This window comes from Seriola lalandi, unplaced genomic scaffold (assembly GCF_002814215.2).
Source record: "Seriola lalandi dorsalis isolate HSWRI2012SDOR001 ecotype SW California unplaced genomic scaffold, Sedor1 jcf7180002054546, whole genome shotgun sequence".
Lineage (NCBI taxonomy): Eukaryota > Metazoa > Chordata > Actinopteri > Carangiformes > Carangidae > Seriola > Seriola lalandi.
The window spans coordinates 77,086-95,792 of record NW_019525099.1 but is presented as its reverse complement, the minus strand read 5'-3'; the positions used below and the strand labels follow the sequence as shown (position 1 = coordinate 95,792).

Sequence of the window (18,707 nt, the reverse complement as noted above, 5' to 3'; positions counted from 1 at the left end):
AGCTCTACTTCACTGAACAGCTAATTGAAAATAATTGAACTTCAGTTAACTTTTAATTTCGTTATTTATCGTATTTTGTTTCCTCGTGACTCAAAGTCTACACTCACAGTTGGGATGTCAGTGTAGATGCACCTGTGGAAACACTTCTGGCCCCGTGGAGCGGAGGTAGTGAGGAAAACCAGCCGAGTCGCTGCCCCCTGAAGCTTACACTGAAACAGCTAATTAACGCCGGACAGGTGAAGCTTGTTAGCTGCAGTCCTCCGTCCCCGCGGGCTTCCCTGCTGCCATGTTACACCTGGGATACGTTTTATTTACAGCGTCCGCCAAAATATTTATACAAAAGTTAAAACCAGTCACTTGGGATGGTATAAGGACAGAGACTTCCTGGAATATTGTGTCAAGAAAGATGCCGAAGATTGTCTCTAAAGTTTTGACTCGGGACCATTTTCACTGAACATCAGGATCCGTACGGACTCACCGTTACTCGCTGGCCTTCAAGAGAGACTTTACCCGCAAGAGCACCGTTGACTGAAGGATATTGTCCCGAGGCTCCTCAGCACCAGCATCCACTGCCTTCAGCAAGTGGTGAGTCAGAGTATTATTTATTTATTTTTTGTTTGGAAGCGGGTTTGTTTTGATTTTTGTTGCTGCAAGTTTGTGGATAGCAAACGTCTGCACCTGCCTGCTTTTGTTTGTTTTCTGGACATTGTCAATGGTGTTGGATTGTGGAAGAGTTAGGGTGTTTTTGTTGTGCTGCTACTGTGTGTGTAGTCGTGTAATCAGTAATTTAATTTATGGTTTGGTCAGTGCTCTCGGTCACTTTGCACTTTAGTTTTGTGTGCACTATCCTTTCACTGACTTCTCATGTAGAATGCAATGTTATGATTGCATGTGTTTTAAGTAAGTAAAGTAAAAGTAAGTGCCATTTCAAGACAGTTTCCTTATACATTTCATATTGCATAAAAATAATTAGTATTCCTAGATCTATTATATAAGTATGAAATAAGGCTAGTACTAAAAGCTGCACAGTTTTTAAAATTGAATTTAACTCCTCATTACTTCTTCCCTTAGTGCTGTTTTTCCCATCTACAGTAAATAATTTTATCAGATTATCTGATAATTTTATCTTTTTGTGGTATTATGGATAGTAAGAATATATTCATATGGAACATTACTTATTAAAACAAATTTTATGTTATTAATAATTGTGTACAAAATGACTCAGTAGGTTGGATTGTCTCTTTATGCTTGGACCTTTATGAAGCCTATACAACAGGGCCATTTGGGGGTCATCACTATATAAGGTGTCACTGTATAAGTTGTGTGTTGAGTTTCAATGGACCAGTTGTTTCTGGGGGAAATCCTGTGGCTTAAATGCTGTTTTGGCCTCTTGCCCCATATTAGCTCTTTAGATGATTTCTTTTGCAGATATTGTACCTTTGTGTTTCAGTGTCCAATTACCACTTAAGTGTAGGAAACTGAAATGTAAGATTTCAGTCCTGGGAGGGAGTAGTATTGTAACCCAATCTTTTTATTATTAATAATAGTTTTCCAGCAAGTTGGAGCCGATCTGAAAGAAGAAACTACTCACAGTTCACCACAAGTGTTGCACAGGTCATTGCTTCACCCAGGTGACTCTTGGCTACCGCTTTATACTCGCCAGCATCGTCAGTAGAGCACCTTTTGTAGAGATATTTCATGTTATTTATTTGCCTGTGAAAGGTGATGGTCGTTGAAGTTGTAGCTGAAAGGATGTTTCTGTAGAGTTACAGAGCTGGGGCCCTCACTGCATATTTGTTTTGCGCTAACCTACTTCAATTTGTTGCTTTTGGCTGTTAAATTATCCCCAAAGTACAACATGATGGATAAAACAAAATCTTCTTTCTCAGTTTGACAGCCACGTTTTATATAATATCAACATGATTCCCTAATCTTATCCACAACCTTCTTAAATGTTTAATTCTTTAATTTTCAATGCCGAGGCCGTGCTATCCACGCACCTTCACACACACACACATCATAGAGTTTTTTAAAGCACAGATTTTCAGCTGCAATCAGGGATTTGAGCTGGTGACTTACCTTCTGATCTCCAGTGAGTTGAGGCCAAATTTTTGTTGAAGATTGTAATTCCACAGTTGGTCAGACAGTCTCAGTGGCGCACCATCTTTATACCTGAAGTGAAAAGTTAAAAATAGATTGAAACATGATTAAAAGTTTCGTTTTTTTTTTTTTTTTTAAATATCAAAGCAACAGTGAATAAAAGGCTACACTTGGGTGGTTTATGTGCTTGCCTACTGATGACTTATGCACGTCTTTGACTAATCAAATGTTAGTTTGGCTGAGTCTATGGTAGCCAGAGGGGGCCTTTGATCTCTCATTCTGTCTTGTGCGCGGCATTGTTGAGGGCAGCCTTTTGCACCTCATTGAGCTTGATGGGTCCCATATGGGATGGTGAAACCCATGAGCCGCAGGTTATCTGGATCTCAGCTAAGCTTCATGAATACCGAGCACACAGTGTTTTCATCAGCTAGTCTCTCAGCAGCTCAAGTATCAAGGTCGACAGTTTGGCACGTTGCTTGAATTAACACAGGTAATTTCATATTAATATGGAGGCCGGTATTCAAGTCATGGTTCAGAACTGTAGTGTCATGACTCTTTTTTTTTTTTTTGCATGCAGATCATGAAGATTGAGTCTTTACATTCAGCCATTTGTAGGTGTATAACCTAACGCACCCGCTTACCTCTCACATAATATACTTCCATTGACCTTATGACAAATTCAGAGTATTTCACTGTATAATTGATGAGTCGTGAATTAATGATACAATAAAGGGCTTCACCTAAGGACTATTTTCATTATTGATAATTGTTGATTTTTTTTTTATGGTAGATCGCTTCAGCTTTTTGCTGATTTCCCATCGTTGAAAGTGGCATCTTCCAACTGTCCAAAACCCAAATATATTCAGTTTGCAGTGATGTAAAACAAAGAGGAGGAGCAGGCAATCACAATCAAGAAGCTGAGACCAGAACGTTTTGTATTTTTGCTACATAAATAACTTTTTTCAAATTTGTTGTTGATTAATCTCCTGTTGATTGACAGCTTGGTGAATAAGCTGATCATTTCAGCTCAGTGTAAAGAATCATATATCAGGAGCGCATATCATTATACACCATATATAGTTGTTCCCTGAAAGTTATAACTTTTGGCCATGACACATTTTCTGCTCTAACCCGCTCAAGCCAAGCAAGAGACCAAATTAAAAATGACACCAAATCTGTACTACGGCCCCAGCAATAGTATTTTCTGAGAAATTTCTTTAAAAGGATTCACAGTAGGGCAATGGAGGCCAAAAGAATGGAGTGCTGCAGAGAGTTGAGTTCTTACCACGTGACCTTCGGGGGTGGACAGCCCTGGACGGTACAGGACAGTTTGACTGTCATGCCCTCCCAGACAGTGTGAGCCCTGAGAGGGATTGGAAAGTCTGGGGCCTTCTGACTCAGACGCTCCAGGTACTTCATGTGGGTAGATGCCTTCTTTTCTGCCTGGAGCAGAGAGAGTTCCAGGAAAGGCAAAGTTTATAAATAATAGTTCAGATAAGAGGAAAAGTAACATACTGATAAAAATATACTGTGTGTTTTTATTTTCTACAGTGAGCATCCAAGTGCTTCACAAGTCATTAGAATAGAATGAGAGAAACAAGTAAAGTAAGGAAACACAAAAAACTGTAAACTGTGAATAACCCTGAATAATTAGATAGTGGTTATGGACTGCAGCAACACTCCAGCAAAGCACTCATATTTTTTATCTCTGATAAATCACAATTGATTAAACTAGGCCATTAATGTGACCTTGTTTTCCATGCTGTGTTTTTAAAAAAATCCACTCTACTGCTCATCTCAGAGAAACTGCAGACACTCGCTCTGTATGTATTTAATTCAGCATGCATGAATTAAGAAGGCAAATGTCTAAATAAACATGAAGAGTCCAAATAACAAACCTTGAAGATTGGAATTGAAGCTAAGCCTTCATCTCATATGAATAACTTGTTAAAAATTGGAATTGTTAATGCCAGATAATAGTTTAAATAGTTTATTTATCAAACAGGGGAATTTATCCTTTAAGCACCAGGTAGTTCATATATGATAAACCAGACACAATAATCAGACAGAACAGATGCTAAGAAAATGTAATTACATGGGCTTTTATGATATAGTTAGTGGTTCAGTTCTCATACTGAAAATGTTATACACTAATTGTGCTAAAAGTTATTTTAAATAAGTGATTCTCAATTATATATGAGATCTAAGATTCTGCAAGTTTTAAATCAACAATTTCCTGCTGCAGTGAACATAATGGTTGATAATAAAATGAATAAGGTTGCGTGTATAAGTGTGTTAAGGCAGAGCTGAGGCCAAAACTTGACTTGTACCTGTTTGCGAAGGGCCATTTTGTCAACTCGTGTGCGCAACACATGCTGATTCCTGATCACGTCCACCTCCACCTTCTCAGCCTCGTTTCCAAACATGGTCCACTTGTCTCTGTAATACTCTTCCTCAGCAGCCAGAGTTTCCTCCAGAATTTCCCTGGTGGAAGAGAGCACAAAGTATTTAATACAATGACTAGAAAAGTGTGTGAACTCCTTTTGGAATGACCTGGTTTAATTGGTCACAAAATGTGATCTGATCTTCATCTAAGTCACAAATGTAGACAAACACTGTCCCAAAGCTAATATCACACAATTATAATCTTCCATGTCTTTTATTGAACATAGCCATTGAACATTCACAGTGCTGGTGGTAAAAAGAAAGTGAACCCTTGGATTTAATAAGTGGTCGAACCTCCTTTGGCACCAGTAACCTCAAACAAGCACTTCCACCAGCTATGGATCAGACGTGCACAGGAGGGATTGTGGACTGTTCTTCTTACAGACCTGCTTTAGCTCAGACATATTCTCAGGATGTCTGGTGTGAGCGGCTCTCCTCAGGTCATTCCACGGCATCTCTTCGGGATTAAGGTCTGGGCTCTGACTGGGTCACTCCAACAGGATTTTCTTTGTTTGAAGTCATTCTGTTGTAGATTTACCTTGATGTTTATTGTCCTACTGCATCACCCAGCTTCCAGCTTGTTGGTAGACGCATGAACAGAGATGTTAATCAGTTCTAATGGTTATTTCAAGCTTTTAGCTGTTACTCTGAGTTAATTTTTACCATACCGATCATTTTGCATTGGGCATATGGAGTCATTTCAGCTGGACACCTAATTCAAGGGAGAGTAGTCAAAGAACTAAAAGCATCTCCATTTATAGACAGTTTGTCTTAACGGATGAATATCTCAACTCTTTGAGATGACTTTGAAACCCTTTGAGCTCTTGTTTCACTGGCTGGACTCCAGGTTTGGAAGCGCCTGACTCCAGTTAGCCTTTGTTGATATCATCAGGATAGGAGTTCACATAGGTTACTTTTCCCAACCTACACTGAACATGGTTTGTAACAACAGGGGTCAACCTTTTGAGAGAAACAAAACAGCAATTTTACCTCAAAATACATTTTTAGCACCTACATTTTTCACTCTGTCCAAGTCTATTTACAGACAAATGCTACTTTTATGCCATTCTGCAGTTTGTCGTTTAAAAGCCTCTGTGATGAGGTGGATGGTTTGATGCTCCATTTATGGCTCATGTGTCATTTCACATGAGCGCCACCCTCACACACACTGAGTGGAACATTGAGCCTTGCTGCCGCTGCTGATTCACATCACGGTGACGAGAAGCAGTGCTCGTGCTCTCATCATCTCTCACATGATGACATGCGCCACTCTAGGAATCCTTCAGGTGCGGACAGTTCAAAGCGAGCCTGTGTTGCTGGCTGTGTGACATCCTTGACTTCTCTTTCATCTAGTTTGTTGTCACGGTGATGGCAGGTGGTTGTGATAGTCTATTCACACAGAAGAAACAAATTTTTATCTTTCTTTATCCGGGCAGCGAGGTGGCATCATAAGTAGGGCAACTGTTGTAAGTGTGGACTGATGTTCAAGCTTGTTTTTGATTTGCATCTTCACTATATGAAGGTGATTAAACTACAAGGTGAATCTCTAGTCGCTCGACAGCTGCTGAACCTGCACGCTGAGCTCATCTTAAATGCTTTTAAACAAAACCAGAAATCCCTTCCAGTAATTCGTGAAACCCTGTGGTAGTCTATGCTATGTACAGACTTTTGCGGTGTATTGTAGCTGCGAATATATCCATATGTAAATGGAATCACACGTTGACCCGTGCACATATATTTCATCCATGCAAGTATACGCACTCCAACACTTACATTCATGAATTTTGCCTGACCTTTAAATACAACGTTTTAATACCCCTCTCTCTCTCTCTCTCTCTCTCTCATCGCCTGAGGGGTGTGTATCCTGAACTGTCTTTTGATTGACAGTCCCCAGGGCTTAATTATTTGAACACGTACTTCACATACACACACTGCCACAACAAACAGAGAGACGGAATCTTAAATATTCACAAATACTTCTCTGAGCTTTGATGGCCACTAGAGCATGAATGGCCCTACAAACGCTTGTGATAATTCAGTGAAATGCACAAACAGCATGAATAAATATGCAAATAAATATGCGCATGCATAGATGCATATGCAGACAAGTGCGTACCCACACACACTTGTACTCTGAGGTGCCCAGAAACACAGTTTTTGACTTTTTCTGCCACGGGCACATTTTGTAAAGTGTGTGTGCCTGTCAGTGTTTTTAATCTGTGTGGGCTCAGTGATTTTAAGCCTTGAGGGACTGAACCACTGGAACACATCAAGTCAGCGGGTATGAGAGGGTTTACAGCTTAATTATTGCTCCAAATGGAAATTTTAATATTCTTATTGGTATGAAGAACAGCAAACCCCTCCTGCCAAGAAAAACCAGGCATGCATGAGTCAGCTGCATAATTTACATGTTACCCCTACGAGGAGAAGATAGTGGAGAAACCATTATGTGAATCAGATGGTAGATGTGCAATTGGTGCCAGACATGCCAGCTCACAAAGATGCAGCGCATTCATTTCCACACAAATCAAAACAAATGTCATGCTCCCCCATCTTGCAACACTTAGGCCTTCCAGAAATAGTGTGCCAATCCTCGAGAGCTTTCAACTTCATCCTTCCGTCCTTCCTCTCTCATCCTGGGAGGAGTCAATCATCTTCTGGATCACTAGGTTTTCGGCCTAAAATATCCATCCACACCATATTCGTCTCAGCACTTCAGAGGGAGATGAGACTTTAGAATTAGAGCTAAGCGTGTTAGCGGATGGGATAGACAGTCGATGATGAGATGGAGGGCAGTGGTGGTGGCATGGGAGAGGGCACCCTAATGAGATGCCAATTTGGCAGGGACACGTCGCTGCAGCTGAGGCTCATTACTGTCAGATGTGTTTTGTCTTTTCAAGAGGGTGTGATTTCGCCGTCAATGACTTCTCCCCTTTTCACTCTCCCTCCTTGGTAACTCTATCCTCTAGTGTTGCTCATCCTCTCCAATTCTCAATTGTGACCTCTTGTCCATCCATCTATTTACTTTCAAAGCCAGAGTTTCCTTTCATTGCTTGAAAAAGGATATATCAGTGGTATTTTTAGCATTGATGAAGAAGTCGGTGAGTCACATACACTAGATATGTCAAATCCTTTTTGACGCAACAAGAGTCTAATCAGGTTCTGCATGAATTGGAGAGCAGGAAAGCAGCTGCCGCTAATCCTCAAAATGTGAAAGTGGTATTGAGTTCCAGCACAGATACTACGCGACCCAGGCGGGACAAGGTGCCCCTACAGTAAAAAAGGGATTTTGGTAAAGCAAATTATGCCACAAGGGGCTTCCTGTTCTCTGTGACCTGTTCCTCCCTGTTGTGGGACTTGTTTTTAGATATGTGACATCCTCCTCATGACAGCTGAGCAGTATTCCTGTCCTGGTAACATGATCCTAACACACTTTAGATAGTAAAAGATGACTCATACGTGTCATCACCAACATCCTCTCAGATTCTGATTCATGATAAGTTAAAAACTTAACTTAAAACTTAAAAACTAAAAAAACTAAAACTTAAACTTTTTCGTGTCAGGTAAACTTTTCAGTTGACCTGATGATGATTACAACTGTCGTACAGGGTTGCAACTAATGATAGTTTTCATAATCTGTTAATCTGATTTCTTATTTCTTGATTCAGTTTGTCTATAAAACTCAAAGTTGTGAAAAGGTCTGTCACACTTTGCTAGAGTTCTCTTCTTGATTTACATTTTTTGTGTCGAACCAACAATCCAAATCGCAAAGATATTGAATTTACTGTAAAAAAAAAAAAAAAAAAAAAAAATCGGCACATTATCACATTTTGAAAAACAGAAAATCTGTGGCATATTTGCTTGAAGAACAACTACATAGTTTTCTGTTCATTGAATAATTGATGCAATCAATTAATATTTCGTCTATTGTCTTCTAGTGGGATGTGAGACCCCTTCCTCCTCTCCATCAACACAAATGAACAACGCTCTGCTGTGATGACTCAGTTGAATGGTTATGGCTTATTGGCTTCTTGACATCCGTGAGATTGCAAATGATGGGGCAAGTCCCCAGCTGGCCTTTTACAGACGAGAGTGAAGAAAGAGGCTTGATGTCTGTTGCTTATTGAGACTCCGTTGGCATAAAAGCACTCTAGCTGTCAATGGCGTGCAGGGAAAAGCACCAGTGAAACTTGACCCACTCCTTTTTCTCAAATAAAAGTGGAGAGAGAGGATATGGTGGTGACTACGGAGAGGGCAGACAGAGGAGATTTGCATTTGCCCCGTGCCGGCATTGATTTGTTGTTGTGAACCTCGGCTATTAAAAGTTTTTCAAAAATGTTTGAATAATCTGAACTGGTTCTGCTGAAAGGTAGAGCTCATCAGCTGTATTAATTTGACTGCACTGGTTTTCTACATTGATCTGAAGTCTGCAAATTTATTGCCCTTTATTACCAACGGTGTGAACCACATTTGTGGGCTGCCAGCATATTAGTCTTGTTAGAGAAGGGCGATATGACAATATTATACTGTGTGATAACTTTGTAATACCAATTATAGCGCTGTAGCTCTCCTTTTAAAATCTCAGGGCGTTTGAAGCCATTGTTGCATATGTTCTTGGTGGCATGGATTCCACAAGATGTTGGAAACATTGCTTTGAGATTCTGCTTCATGTTGACATGATTTCATCAAATCATTTCTGGAGATTGGTTAGCAGATTTGTCAGTTTATATTAGATTCAGATCTGCTCACTGGGGAGGCATTCAAACCACGTTTGACTGGTATTAAGTCAAAGCGTGCCAAGAAAACCTTCCCCACATCATTTCACCACCAGGAGCCTTGGATATTGACATGAGGCAGGTTGGGTACATGGATTCATGCTGTTGATGCCAAATTCTGACCCAACCATCTGCATGTCTCAGCAGAAAGTGAGATTCATCAGACCAGTTTAGGTGAGCTTGTGCCCACTGTAGCCTCAGGTTTCTGTTCTTGGCCAACAGGAGTGGAACCTGATGTGATCTTCTGTTGTTGTTGCCCATCTGCCTCGAGGTGCGACGTGTTGTGCGTTCTGAGAGGCTTTTCTGTCAGCTCCAACCAGTCTGGCCGTTCTCCCCTTTCTTCTCACATATACAAGGTGTTTCCGTTCACAGAACAGCCGCTCACTCAATGTTTTTTGTTCTTTGCATCATTCTGGGATTTTCACGCATTGTTGTGCTTGAAAATCCCAGGGGATCAGTAGTTTCAGAAATACTCAAACCAGCCTGGCACCAACAATCATGTCACGGTCAAAGTCACTGACATCAGATTTTTCCCCCATTCTCATGTTTGATGTTTACATTAACTGAAGCTCTTGACCTGTATCTGTTTGATTTTTATGCATTGCACTTCTGCTACATGACTGGCTGATTGTAAACTGCATGAATATGCAGGTATACACGTTACCAAAAAAAAAAAAAAAGTGGTAAGTGAATGTATTTAGCTAGATCTTTTGCCTCACCATGTCCTATGGCGGGGTGAGTTGTCCATGGTCAGGATCTCCTTGACAGACATCAGGTCAGCGGAGATGATGGGGTAGAAATCAGAGTAGGAGGCTTCCTCATCACTTTCACATCCAGAGAACATTGGGGGGGGAAAGAGAGCCTGATTAACACAAAATATCTTGCATATCATCAAATGACACAGGTGAAAGATTGAAAAAATAGATATCTTCCGTTGTCATCCTTCAGTTATTTATTCTGTTGATGGAAGGATTGAGTGTTCATATTAGCGCACCTATTCATTTTGTCATGGTTTATGGCACATTATGCAATCTCAAGTTCATCCGATCATTACTCTCCTCTGCCACTAGAAAGCAGCAGTGACTGTCCTACTCTCTGTCTGAACAGCAGAGGAGGCCATACATCAGAGAGAGCTCCAGTAACCTACACAAACATAATATACACAAGGTTTAATTTATTCACACACTCCAGGGATTCAGTTAAAAGTCGGTCACTTTTATCTCTTATCCAGACAGAGAACTTTAATGGGTATATTCTGTCTCTTCTTGTTGTTGTGAAGAGCTAGTGAGATACAGTGACGAACCAAAAATCAAACAAAACAACATAAACTGCAAAGAAGTGAGAATCCATGAAAGGCAGGCGCTCTTTGAAAAACGATGTCGGTATTGTTTGTCGCACTAATACCCTCTGTCGATGCAGCTCAGGAGTAAGCGAAGTGTGGTTCTTTGTGTGGCACAGCAGCTTTGTCACTGCTCAGTGTAAACACACACTCCTGTGTTGTCTAAAATATTACAATAGGATTTGAAGATTCAGATTCAGCTCCTAAAAATGCAAAATGCTGTAATTTTTTGTGGATGTTTTGTAATTTCAGTCATCATCAAGACCGTTAAGAACAAGGTATCAGTTACAATAGTAGCGCTGTGAGTGCTTGCCACTGTTTTGTGTTACACAGCTGTTGGACATAAACTGTGCATGTAGTGTGTCTGAGGAGTGTACTAAACTATCGCCCAGGTTTTTATCTGTTAAATCTACTAGTTGCCTCCCATGTATAAGGCGCTAATCCAGCTGACCTGTTTTCTCTCAACAGTGTGAAATGTTATGACCATAATCAGCTTCTTCTGCTCTGTCAGTGTTCCCCTTTTTACTGACTGGTGAACAAACACACACGCCATTGTCTATAGGGAGCTTATATAATCAAGAGGAACAGGGGCTGCTGATATGAGCTCAACAAATGGTGACAGTGTGGTGTTTATGAGCCAAAGGGTTTTGGATCTAATCCAATGGGTTGTTTGTGGTACAAAAGCAATTGTAATTGTTATGCCATCATAGCATGCAATGTGTCTGGGTCTACTGGTGATCGAGCCGTTTGTGTTCTAGTTGATGTCACTGGACACACAGTAAAGTGATAGCGGCTGTCTCTTTCTCTTTACACTTCAAGTAATCTCTTCATCATGGGCGCATAGTCATAGTCACACATGTATAAACCTACACTAAAGCACAAGCTCTCCAATTTAAGCACCAACAATAACTGAGCTGATCTTTTCTATGTGCATCCCCATGAAGATGAGAGCGGTATTTGTTGTTAGTGACAAGGTCACTTTAGGCAATGACGTTGAAAGGCATTTTTGTAACAGGAGAGGCATACATTTTTGCTCTCCTTTTATCCACAGACGACTGATGCACTTTAACAAGAGTAATTACAACCTCAGTGACGGGATATTTTAAGTGTGAATGCTTTCCTTTGTCTTCGTTTGTTATTAGATCTATATTTACAGTATGCTTTATTTTCATACAGTTCATAACAAAACAACACTGCTCATTTGGAAAGGATGAATACAAAAATCTAAAATTTTGAGTGTCGGAACTGTATATTTACCCAGGTGTGTATTCCACACCCCCAACTACCGTTGCTGCTGCCACTTAGCCTCAGGCATTACTTTCAACAAGCCATCTTACACATGGCAATGCAAATTGACATGACTTCTCGTTTTCTTTTGTTTTGTAAGCTGGGAAATTTCCCCATTTCACAGCACTCAGAGGACAACTTCTGCTTTTTCCGTCTTAGTTTTCTTTTTTTCCTTTGTACAGGTTCCCTCTGAGTGTATGCTGAGGGGCTTGGGCCGTTGAATAATGTAGTGTGGAGCCTGCGGCCGGGCAGTATCGCTCAAGTACAGCCCATAGACACATACGCACAGGGACAGAAACACTAACAGCATGCATATGAACAGAAACATGCACACACATGTGCTCCCACACATGCGGACACTTTTGTAAGAGATGATACTGCCACTGTGTGCAGGAGAATGGAGGCTGTGCATTTATGTGTTTATAAACAACAGGCTTCCTCAAAATGATAACTTGGTTTAACAAGCAGGAGGAAACAAAAAAGAGGAAACCTCTGAGAGGCACTGGACGAGCTGTCCTCATTGTTGCATGTAAACAACTTGTACTAAGAATAATCCTATACCTGTGAGCTTTTATTTAACAAGAAAAATTGGATTCTAACACTGTTGTTGTTAAACTGTTCTGTTATTTAGTAGTTTTGTTTGCTAAACCTACCCAGAGGCCACTCTTCAGTCTAACATGAAGATACGTTTGAGTGTATGTCCACTGAGGATGTTCTATATGAATTTCATAGTGCACCTATTCTTTCTCGCTCTCACTCTCTCTCTCTCTCTCTCTCGCTCTCGCTTCTTTTTTTAGCAAAGAAGAGATGTGACCTCTAAGATCAAATGAACTAAGCTTCATGGGATAATTGCTTATTTTCACTGTCCCTAAGGATAAAAATTGGTCCACTTCTGTTCTTTCAGCGATGAAGATTGCAGACCCACAGGTTAGACTAATTCAATAACTCACTGCAGCAAGGGGCTCGCGAAAATGAAGGCAAACTTGACTTAAGACTATTAGAACATTGATTCATATTAGATCTCACTGCAGTTATCTGGGAGCACTGGTGTGCCTGCTGTGCGATTTTTTTTTTTTCTTGTCTTCTTTGACACTGCAACTGGACAGGACTACTGTATGTAAGAGGACGCCCAAATATCCTCATAGTATAGACTACTCTTACATTACTGTTACTTCACTTAAAGCTTCCATCTGTGTCACTGTGAAGGTCCCTGAGATGTAAATTTCTGACTGCACATGTGCTAGTGTTTCGTGTACCGTGTATTTCCCATTCCTGGTCCTAATCTTGTTAAGCGGTCACACACGGTTTCACACAGCTTTTTCATGCCGCTCAACCAAATCTCAGTGTGCCCAGCTCCTAATATTTGCATAACAGTAGTGGACTAACTCTAATCCTCATTTTCTTTTGCCAGTTTTCTGAAAATTCATTTTAAAATTTAACCTAATTTCCTCTGGAACTGTGACTTTATGCCTTTGAAAAAACAGTCTCAACTAAAAGCCCTTTTAGTGTTCCGGAGCTTTCAATCATATCACATGATCTTTGTTAGCAGATGGACTTTACCGAGTTGATATGTTTTAAGGACTTCAATGACTTTATTCATGTTGGCTTAAAAGTTGTGACTTGAACTTCATTCTTGAACTTGAGATTGTTTTGTCAGCTGTTGTTTCCAAGCTCAGGGAGTTTTTGATGCTTGCTAACCCTTGTCTACGTTTATTTAGTGCCCTGCTCCACCCATTAATGTGTGTCTCAGCAACGTTTTTGTAGATACTGTTCGTGAACGCATGGTGCTCACAGCGATTGCAAGTGGCCCACAGGAAGTATTTGAATCAATGTAATATGTCATTGTGCTCAGAATAACTAGCCTGCCATACATTTCTCTTTGAATAAATACTAAATGTCTTCTGTCAGCAGAAAAAATAAATCAGCTGTGATCCATCTGGACAGTTTTGCATATATTGTGTATATATTTAGGCAGGAGCTGTAAACACTACATAAGACTCAAGGATGAAGTTCTCTGATGGTAAAATTTGGGTTTATTACAAAGCAACCTCAGTCGTTTCATGTAGTTTGGGGTGTCAAGTGTCTTTTTTCTGATACCAGTGCAGTGACTTGCCATTTTGTCTTGTTTCAAGATAATTTCTGAAAAATGCCTGAAATGAGATACACACTGCACCAAATTATGAATGAATTATGTCAACACAGTGGCAGGAATTTTCTCTTGTTTTAATCAAAATCAGGGTTTTTAGTGTTGTAAAATTAAAGATGAAAGCTCTGAAGCTACTGCTGAGTAAAACTGATTATACAGGTTCTTTTTAGTCAGGACACACAGAAGCAGTGTTGTCCCAAAGGGACACTGGCTGTCTGTTTACACTCCTAAAGTATGAAAAATACTGTATGGTGTTGGTGGTAAAAATAATTGAGTCCTCCCTAACAAACACCTTTCATGTGTCACTAACTGTAGTGCTGGGTCACTTACTACAGGGAATCCTCTAAACTGCTATTGTAATTTGAGGCCCACAGATTTGAGTTTTGTTAGTTTATTAAAATGAAGGATCATGCAATAATCTTATCTCGTTTTTTTCTTATCGTAAAGAAATCCCATTTGAAGACCTAAGCCAGCAACGTGTTGGATTGTTTCGCAATACATTTGACTTCAATAACATGTCTGTGGCACTCAGACCCAAACCCATTCGTTCCGTTTGAGGATGTAAGGCATTGAAAAGCAGGTTAGTTGTATTTTTTTAAAATGGCTAGGTGATTTCTTAAATCCCCTGGATACTGTAGGTTTTAGCAAATGTTATTCAAAAAGTAGTAAATATTTATTGGGAACTTCTTTCAGCAGTGGATTTGTGCACTATATGTATCACATAGGACGACATCGATTATAGTATATTATTATAGTTGGGTGGATTTTCTTCTTGTGTGATTGTTAGTGATGAGAAAAATATGTAATATTACCAGACTGATCCTTTAAGAATAGCGTTTACTGTCAGGGAAAAGGGGATATTGCTCTGCTACTGTGTCCTGCTGTATGTCAGTAGTCATGTTTGCACCTGGAAGTGAAGGTCTTCTTCTTGATCTGCGAGGACAGTTGCATGCTGTGAGACATCTGGGACGACTGCTCCTCCTGCTCTCGCCGCATCACCATCCTGGTTTCCATAGTAACCCCCCAACCGGCACCTGTGGAAGGAGGGGAAGCTAGGAGTGGAGGATGCAGAGGTATGTAGGAGGCAGTGTGATACAGAGTCTATGAGAGTCAGTCAGACACTGAACACTCTGTAGCCCCGGCCAGAAGCATAAACACATTATCTTAGTAAGCAGTCGACAGACACTCGTATCCGGAGCAACTGAAAGCTGTATGTTTCATATTGAGTGCAGATGAGTTGCCAAATTAATGGCCACTTTACATTGAAGATGCTTAGGCCTTGGTAAGAGGCACAACTATTTATTTTGTGTTTTGTATTCAGAAAAGAACTTAGAGCTACATTTCTGCTTCTTTGCTCAGTTGAGAAGGCTAAGTAATGACTGTTCCACATCGTCAGGGTGAAGAATTGTAAAATCATTCTCCAGCCTCATCTCCAGAGAATTACAATTAAGCCAAAGGGTGTACTAAGTGTATGCAAAGTGATAACTGCACCATTTTGCTCTTTGGTAAATTAGTGCTATCTAAAGGGACACCAGTCTTCTCATATCTTAAAGAGTCTTTGGACTAGCAATTGAAGTGCATATAAAGGCAGAGCAGGGTCCCATTAAAACAAAAACAAAACAAACAAAAATAACTTTTCTGAATCAATTTCATTCAGTATTACATCCTGGATCAAAAAAATCACGCATCAAACTTATGTCAGCCTCCTGATTTCCATTTGCAAAGTGCCAAACACACCTGCCACAAGTGGTAGGTCACTTATGCACTTTATAGAGAAAAATGGGCAAAAGTCAATAGTCAACATTAAAAAACAAAACAAAAATCAGATGCAGTCTTTTACAACAAATTATTTTCATTGTTAACTGATTATCTTCTCAAGTCATCAATTTTTGTTTTCGTCTATAAAATTTAAAAAAAATAGTGAAAATTGCAATCCCATTTTCCAAGATCCCATGGTGACATCTTCATGTCTGGTTTTTTCCGACCAACACTCCAAAACTAAAAGATATTCAGTTTACTATCATAAAAGACCAGCAAGTATTTGAATTTGAGAAGCTTCAATCAGTATATATTTTTTTGACTTTCAATTCAATTCAGAATTGTTGCCGATTAATTTTTGATTGATTGACTAATTCTCAGCTTTAATAGTATCCCACAATGTCACCTCCTTTTATGTCAGCAGCCATACTTTTTGCACAGATGACTTTTTCACATTTAGGATGTCTCTGCTATTTCAGTATGAAGTGTCTCAAGTCATATTAACTACTTTCTGTTTATGTCATGGTTTTTTTTTTTCCTTTGGAGTCTAGTATGGTTTTCGGTGCAGGTGTGGAGATAAGGCGTGTTTTCAGTCCCACGTTAAATGAATCACCCTTTTGTGGGCCACTGAAGTACTAATAATTCATCAGTTGAGGTCCGCCATGCTGCTGCCCACACCCTGCCCATCATTAATCATGTGGCTGCTCTGGGGAAGTGAATGCAGAATGCGCCCAACAAACAGAATCAGGTCACACCTGAGTGATAGCTTCATTCACCCACTCCCAATAGCAACCACCTGTTCTACCGCTACAAACAAGTGTAATGTGTTATTCCTTCTCATCTCCTTCAATTACGTTGTGGAAAACAGCAAGTTAGCTTAACAGGCTAGTGGGCCAGCTGATTCCTCTGTTGCTTTTTTTTCTTCTTTTTTTTCTTTTTGGCTCAATGTTGTGCAAGGGGAGAGGTTTGTTTGAATACTGTTAGTAGAAGGTCGAAAACTGGCACATTAAAATTGATCAGTCTCCATGGGTATAGGCCAGATCCTGGGCCCCTGCAGGGAGGAGAGCAAAAGCAAAGCAGTGCTCTTTTCTACACATGGTGGAGCTTTCAGTCTCTGGAGTGAAATGAGAGCTCAGTCTATTGGTCTGTGATATTTAAAAAAAAAAAACACACAGTATCAACAGAAGAAAGGAGAAAAAATATTTACTGTTCTACTCATTGAAGGGGAAAACATTGTCTGAACGTGACATGGGCTTGCTTCTTGCCATCCCCAGAGGGTAATTAAAAGCCACATCCACTGAGGCCATCAAAGGACCGAGAGCATTAAGAAGTTGAGCTAGCTGGCGAAACAATGAGAAATGAAGCATCTCTGACAACACAAAGACAGACAAATAATTCACAGTGTCATGCAGATGTACTGTAGTGGCAAAGTGTGTGTATTTTATCCAAGCTTAATGTTGGGGTTTTGTATTTCATTGAGGGTTATCTTGTTCTTTAATGCCTCAGTAACTTGTAAGTGATGAAAGGCAACAAAAAGCTGTATGCCATTTGTGCTAGATCTAGATAAAGACTGAGTAAAGTAAATCCCACTCACGCTTTCTTTAAAGAAGCAACTGAAGTCCTCTGCGTGTCAAAGATCTGTAGGGCGGAAATATCCCACTTCCTTTTCTGTCTGCCTGTCTATCTCTCACCTTGAAGATATTGTTCAGTCACTCCTCTCTGTATTACCTGTCACTGTCTGTCTCTCTGTCTGCATCTACCTCTCTCTCTCCATGTCTCTCTTAATGAAGCCATGAGGGTGACCCTGAACACAAAGTGTCCTTCAGTGCCAAGTATGTGGAAATCACTGCTGTCCCATTCTTAAGTTGGTAAATATAGACCAATGACACCTCCCCTGTGCACACACACACACACACACACACACACACACATTCAACTGAACACCACACTCGGTCCTACAGTCCTACACGGACACACATAACCACCACAGGCACACACACACACACACAGACAGACAGACACAGATCATTGCCATCAGCAAGATCGATTTACAGACAGCTCCACGGACAAGCAGCTTGGAGGATAACACAGTAGCTCCCTGTACAGTGAGAGAGACTGGAGCGAGTGGCCTCCACAGCTGAAAGGAACAGCTGGAAGAATAACTGGCTGCGGTGGAACTACACGTCGGCTCAATAACTGTCACCAAAAGAAATATATATTTATGTCAGCCCTCTGCACTATCCCACCTGGGTACAAGTGTTAAAGAATTAAAGGCTGAAAAGTGACAAGTGGGAAGACGGAGGAGAGAGAGGGCTGAAGAGAGAGAGAGAGAGAGAGAGGGAAGATGCAGAGAGAAAAGGAGAAAGAGATGAAGATAAGAATGGAAAACAAATGGAAAGAAGCAAGTCAGCTGTTCAGTAGATGTAGGAGATATTCTGAGAGTGAGACTCAAACCATCTGGTTCCCCCTCATTAAAAGTCTGACCTTTGACCCTGTTTTTAAAAGGCAAGAGGTTAATAATGGTTGAGGCAACACCTGAGACTTCCTGTCTTTCATTCTACTTCCATTTTTTTCATTTTCCTCTCTCCTCCTTTACCTTCTGCCTTCCTATACCTTATCCATCATTTCAATATGGCTCCTCTATACGACATAATCTGTTCCTAATGCTATCTTTGGTATATATATATATATATATATCTGTCTCTATATATTGTTATATATATATATATTGTTATATATATTGTTATATAATTTATATATAGATACGCTGTTTTAAGGCCATGCTAGCGGCATAGCTTTAGGCATAGCAGTGTAGGTCGATCCACCACTTTCATCCAGACTTAAATATCTCAACAGT

At 40.2% G+C, this 18,707-nt stretch overlaps 1 protein-coding gene across 1 annotated transcript in view; it reads right to left on the bottom strand.

Annotated features, from left to right (window-relative positions):
* myom3 (myomesin 3) overlaps positions 1–17,602 on the bottom strand; it is a 57,616-nt gene extending 40,014 nt beyond the window's left edge. Inside the window, exons 1-7 of the mRNA XM_023415260.2 lie at positions 17,445–17,602; positions 15,000–15,126; positions 10,040–10,144; positions 4,431–4,584; positions 3,386–3,543; positions 2,080–2,172; positions 1,592–1,680 (exon numbers count right to left, since the gene is read on the bottom strand). Coding sequence (XP_023271028.1) covers positions 1,592–1,680; positions 2,080–2,172; positions 3,386–3,543; positions 4,431–4,584; positions 10,040–10,144; positions 15,000–15,106 — 706 coding nt within the window. The 5' untranslated portion in view covers positions 15,107–15,126; positions 17,445–17,602. The remainder of the gene's footprint in view (positions 1–1,591; positions 1,681–2,079; positions 2,173–3,385; positions 3,544–4,430; positions 4,585–10,039; positions 10,145–14,999; positions 15,127–17,444) is intronic.
* Between the last annotated feature and the right edge of the window lie 1,105 nt (positions 17,603–18,707).